This window comes from Quercus suber, unplaced genomic scaffold (assembly GCF_002906115.3).
Source record: "Quercus suber isolate HL8 unplaced genomic scaffold, Cork oak 2.0 scaffold_303, whole genome shotgun sequence".
Taxonomy (NCBI): domain Eukaryota; kingdom Viridiplantae; phylum Streptophyta; class Magnoliopsida; order Fagales; family Fagaceae; genus Quercus; species Quercus suber.
In genome coordinates, this window is record NW_027069759.1 from 681,611 (window position 1) to 687,068 (window position 5,458).

Below are 5,458 nucleotides of genomic sequence, written 5' to 3' on the forward strand. Positions count from 1 at the left end.
CAATGATCGGAGTGGTCTTCTAGGAAACTCTAGCAATAAGGATGGGCATTATACATTTATAAAGAATGATGGGGACATAGGAATACCTAAAGAAAGACTGCCACCTCCGCATTAAATGCAATGCATCTACTTTTCTGGCCGCACTTATGTAGAGGAGACCCTTGAAACAGTGTTGCCTTGATCACCGCAACTCACAGAGGGTCAGAGAGGGCGTCTAATGGGACAGATACTCAAGTGAGGGTTAAATGATCAACAAGTGTAGAATCAAGATGGTCCGAAGGGGACTATATAATGCGAGAGACCACCTACAGGAAAGGGATCAGAAAAAATAGAGAAAGAACATTGTAGCTACTAGGACTACAATTGTAATTCAGACTCATTGATTTGTATAAGCATTAGCCTCCTCGACAATACTTTTACCCAATCTTACGTACCTTGTTTTTGCATGAAGTGTTTTTCAAACCCGTACTTGCCGTTGTAATATTCACTTAGGCCTAATTCTTTAATCCACACTCTACAAATTTATTGTGCTAGGCTCATTAACCCAAAACCCCGTACATATTGGGCTTGGGCTGCAAATCGTGCCCTTACATAAACTAATAATGAGTGTTTGTAATAAAATTTAGACTAGTTTTAACTTTTAAATAGACTTAAAATAAAGCATTTTTTCTCCCCAAAAAAATAGACTTAAAATAGGAGAGGATATTTGGTATTATTACAAGGACAAAATTTAGTTATATTATTTTAGGTGTTGTTCTTTATGTTCCATTCTTAAGATTCATCCATGTGGTTACTTAACTAAGAAATATACTTCTATCCCATGAAAAAAAATTTACATGACAGAATCTTAAAAAGGAAACTCAAGGCACAATATCTAAGTACTGTACCTAAGTCTTGCTCTTATTACAATATGTTTGGTTCTATATAGGTGAGTTTTATAAACAATTTTTTTCTCATCCCATGTTAATAAAAAAATTAAAAAAAGAAAAAGAAAAGAAAAATAATACTACAAACCCACAACAAATCTCAAGTGGCAAGATGCTATTAGAAAGTAAAAAAGTAAAGTCAATGATAAGTCCAAATTAGAATTGATAACAATTTGCTATCTAAGATTTGTTATAAAAATGTTGTGAAAATGTTATAAACCTAACATTACTCTCTCTCTCTCTCTCTCTCTCTCTCTCTCTCTCTCTCTCTCTCTCTCTCTCTCTCTCTCTCTCTCTCTCTCTCTCTCTCTCTCTCTCTCTCTCAGAGTAATAGAGTTGTGTTACATTGATCTTACAAATTGATGTGTCATCAATCATAAAAAGGAAATAAGAGTTGGAGTTCAAGTTTTCATGAGAAATTATAAAATCTTCATAGTGGACCACGTCCAAGGGCGTAGCTATGTGTAAGGGTGGGGGGCCATGGCCCTCCCAAAATTTTGAAAATTTTTTAAATATATATGTGTGTGTATATATATATATATATATGTATGTATATATATAATTATTTTAATTTTTTCAAAATTTAGTCTAAAAAATAAGAGTCCCCCTCCCCCTCCCGAGCAACAAATATTTGATTTAGTCCAATGATGCTCTTAAAAAAAATTGATCTAATAATTATAAAGACATAACATTATTTTTCACAATTCTATTTTTTATTGTAAAATATGCTCTTATATCTGTTAAATATTTGATAAAGTTTGGTACCAAACATATTTGAATTTATATATTTTTCAGTCAGTTATGTGGCAATTAACAAGTCATTGACTCATTAAAAAAATAATGTCACTAAAATTATACATGAAATGTCTCTTTTGTTACTATATAATGGGTTAGAGGAAGATAGCTTCAAATATGTTTGAAGCCTAACTTATTCCTCCAAGTTTTAGATCATTCATGTTTTTGAAAATTTCATTAGTTTAATTGAAAGATTTTTTACTTACTTTAGTATAAAATTTGATAATTTGTATCAAAAATGAAATTTTTTAAGAATCTCACTATAAAAATAGTAAAAATGAATTTTATTTTATGTAAGATCACCACCAAACATAATTTTGATTGAAATTACTAAGCTCTTTTTGTTGTTGTTTGGTGTGTGTGTGTATATATATAACTTATCAAATAAAAAAATGTGTATATAATAAAAAAGCGTATATATATATGTGTGTGTGTGTGTGTGTGTGTGTGTGTGTGTGTGTGTATGTGGGGTTGTCTTGATAAATATATTAGAATTACAACTTGTCCCTCCTAAACAAAAATTCCTAACTCTGCTCCTGACCACATCACTTGTCTACCATTTCATTAAAAGACTTCCACCTATTTAAAATTGTTGAATCAGTTTAACAAGAAAGTTAGTTTCTATTTAATTTTTTTTATATATCATAAAATGACTCAGTAATTTTAAATGTGGGGGGGAAAAGGGGCCCAGTCCAACGTAGTGGGCCGAGAGCCCATATAAGAGCTATTGTGCGACTGAGAAGAAGGAGATGGTAAGGGCAGGGCCCATCTGGAAGTGGGACCCTCAGAAGGAAGAATGATTACAATCCGAAGAGGACATTTCCTGTCCGAAGAGGTTATAATCCTCTGACGCGAATATTATAAATCAATTGAGCGTATAAAAGGTCAAAATGATCTTCCGATGACCCCACCTGATCAAGATAAGCTCTGAGTATGCTGGGAAACGATAAGGATGGAGAAATATCTAAAGGGAAAGGTGTTACTACCGTATTTAATACTCTGCAGCAACTTTTCTGGCGCATTTATGTGGAGAAGACCCCTGAATAGTGTATCCTAACCTACCGCCACTCACACAGAGCTAAAGAAGATGCTTGACGTGACACGTACTCAAGTAGGCTCACGGATGAGGTACAAGTGGACGATGGAGATGATGAGAAGGGGGGTTATATAAAGACAAGAGGCTCCTAACGTAAAGGGGGGAAAAAAAGGAGAAAAAAGAAAAAGAAGAGGGAACTTGACTGTATCCCTAAGATCTGTATTCATCAGATAATCAATAATATAACTCTTCGGATATTCACTCTTTACGTGTAGATTCATGTTGGCTTGTGTTTGAAAGTTGTGATTCGTTGTTGTTAATCCCATACTTAACCTAGCTCTTTCACCCATACTCTACAAATTAATTGTTTTAGGCTTAGGCCACAAATCTCAACCTTACAATTGGCGCCGTCTGTGGGGAAAGCTTGAGTGTAAGAGGAAGTAGCAACAGTTGATCATGGCTGAACCAGGGCAACAACTGGCAAAATCTGGGGCGTCCCAACATATAGATCCTTTTTCTCAATTTGGAGCGGAGACAAGACCGTGAAGGCAGTGTGCATACTACACATACTGAACGAACTCAGCCTCGTGGCGGAAGTCATGTTTCTCATGCAGAGAAAAACAGCATGCAAATAGAGATTGAAAGGTTAAGAAGGGAGATGCGCCATGCGAAAAGAAAACGTGCTGCCTCGCATTCTGATGACGACTCAGGTGACGAACAAGACATCACTTATGAACAGAGGTCTCGAACTTCAATCAGTGAATCTTTTTCATATGAGGATGAACACCCTCACAAGAAGCAACCTCAAAGGCCATCATATGGAGGGATGGGAAATGATGCCATGAGCAAGGTTTTGAACCAAATCTCCAGGTCACCGTTCACGCGTAGGATTGAAGGAGCGAAACTTCCTCGGCATTTCAACCAGCCAACCTTTACTATTTACAACGATAAAACTAACCCTGTGGAGCATGTGAGCCATTTTAACCAAAGGATGGCTGTCTACTCTAGAGATGAAACTCTGATGTGCAAGGTATTCCCTTCTAGCCTTGGACCCATGGCCATGAGGTGGTTTGACAACTTGAAAGCAGACTCCATCAATTCCTACAAAGAGCTCACTTAGGCTTTTGGTTCACGTTTCGTCACATGCCGAAGGGTGGCCAGGCCCTTGTCTTCCCTGCTATCCTTGAGCATGTGTGAAGGTGAATCCCTTAAGGCGTATTCGGATAGATATTGGAAGATGTTTAATGATATGGAGGGCAACTTTGATGCAATGGCCTTAGACACGTTTAAGCTGGGTCTCCCCACTGATCATGGTTTAAAGACATCCTTGTCCGGCAAGCCTGTCACTAACATGCGTCAACTTATGGATCGTATTGAAAAATATAAAAGGGTTGAAGAAGATCAACAGCAAGGGAAGGGTAAGGATAAAGTTATCCCCCAGGACAGGAAGGACTTTAGGTCAGACCGTTACAACAGCAATAAGTCGAGGAGAGATTTCGCTGGGCAGTCGGGCTCAGCAAATGCTCAGGCAGTCAATACAATATTCAAGGAGTCAGTTCATCAAGTTCTGGAAAGATCAAGAATGAACCATTCTTTAGGTGGCCGAGTAAAATGGTAGGGAACTCTGAGAGGCACAATCACAATCTATATTGTCAACACCATCAAGACCATGGGCATGCCACTGAAGACTGCAGAAGTTTGTGGGATCACTTAGACCAGTTGGTTCGCGAAGGCAGGTTGAGGCACCTTTTGCACCACTCCAGTGGCCGAGGAGGCCAAGTAAATTTTGAGTCCGAGAAGAGGGATTCTACTAAACCTCCATTAGGTACTATTAACGTCATTTTCGCAGCGCCAGGAAGAACAGGGTCCTGGCTGTCCAAAGTTATGTCAGTGGCTCGGCTACAAGCGGGGGATATTGGCCGAGATCCGAGAAGCCATAGACAGGCTGTCCCGCCCGTGCTAGGCTTTTCGGACGAGGATAAAGCTGGAACCATTCAACCTCACGATGATGCTTTGGTAGTCACACTTAGGATCAGGGGATATGATGTGAAAAGAGTGATGGTGGACCAGGGTAGCGCGGTGGAGATTATGTATCCTGATCTTTTCAAGGGGTTAAACCTCAGGCTGGATGACTTAACTCCATACTGTTCTCCCCTGGTCAGCTTCGAGGGAAGGATGGTCACCCCGAAAGGACAAATACGGCTGCCCGTACAGACTGGCTCTGAAGTGGTTGAAGTGAATTTCATTGTTGTAGATGTCTATTCCCCTTATATGGCGATTGTAGCCAGACCTTGGCTACACACGCTAGGGGCTGTTTCCTTCACTCTGCATCAGAAAGTCAAATATCCTTTCGAAGGGCGTGTTTGTGAAATCCGCGGAGATCAATCCTCGGCTAGGCAATGTTTGGTGGCTGCCATACGACACGAGCCTGAGATTGAATCCTCAGCCAGGACGGAGGGAGACCTATAGCAGTTAAAGGGTCGGTTGTCACCCGTCGAAGGTCATGATGAAGGCGTTAAATGCGAGGACCTAGTGCGGGTTTTAATTGGGACCAATCCTGAGAGATACTTTCAAATCGGATCCCAGATACCTCAACCAGAGAAAGAAGAGCTAATTGATTTCTTAAAAGAAATATCGACACCGCCTGGAGTAATTAATACAGCACTTTGGGAATACGGAACTGACAGCGGCAATAATGAAG

The 5,458-nt window shown here is 39.4% G+C and overlaps 1 protein-coding gene across 1 annotated transcript; it reads left to right on the forward strand.

Annotated features, from left to right (window-relative positions):
* Positions 1-4,641: 4,641 nt before the first annotated feature.
* LOC136071330 (uncharacterized) lies at positions 4,642-5,226 on the forward strand. Its single transcript, XM_065782460.1, has one exon. The coding sequence runs from the start codon at positions 4,642-4,644 to the stop codon at positions 5,224-5,226; it is 585 nt and encodes a 194-aa protein (XP_065638532.1).
* The last annotated feature ends 232 nt before the right edge of the window (positions 5,227-5,458 follow it).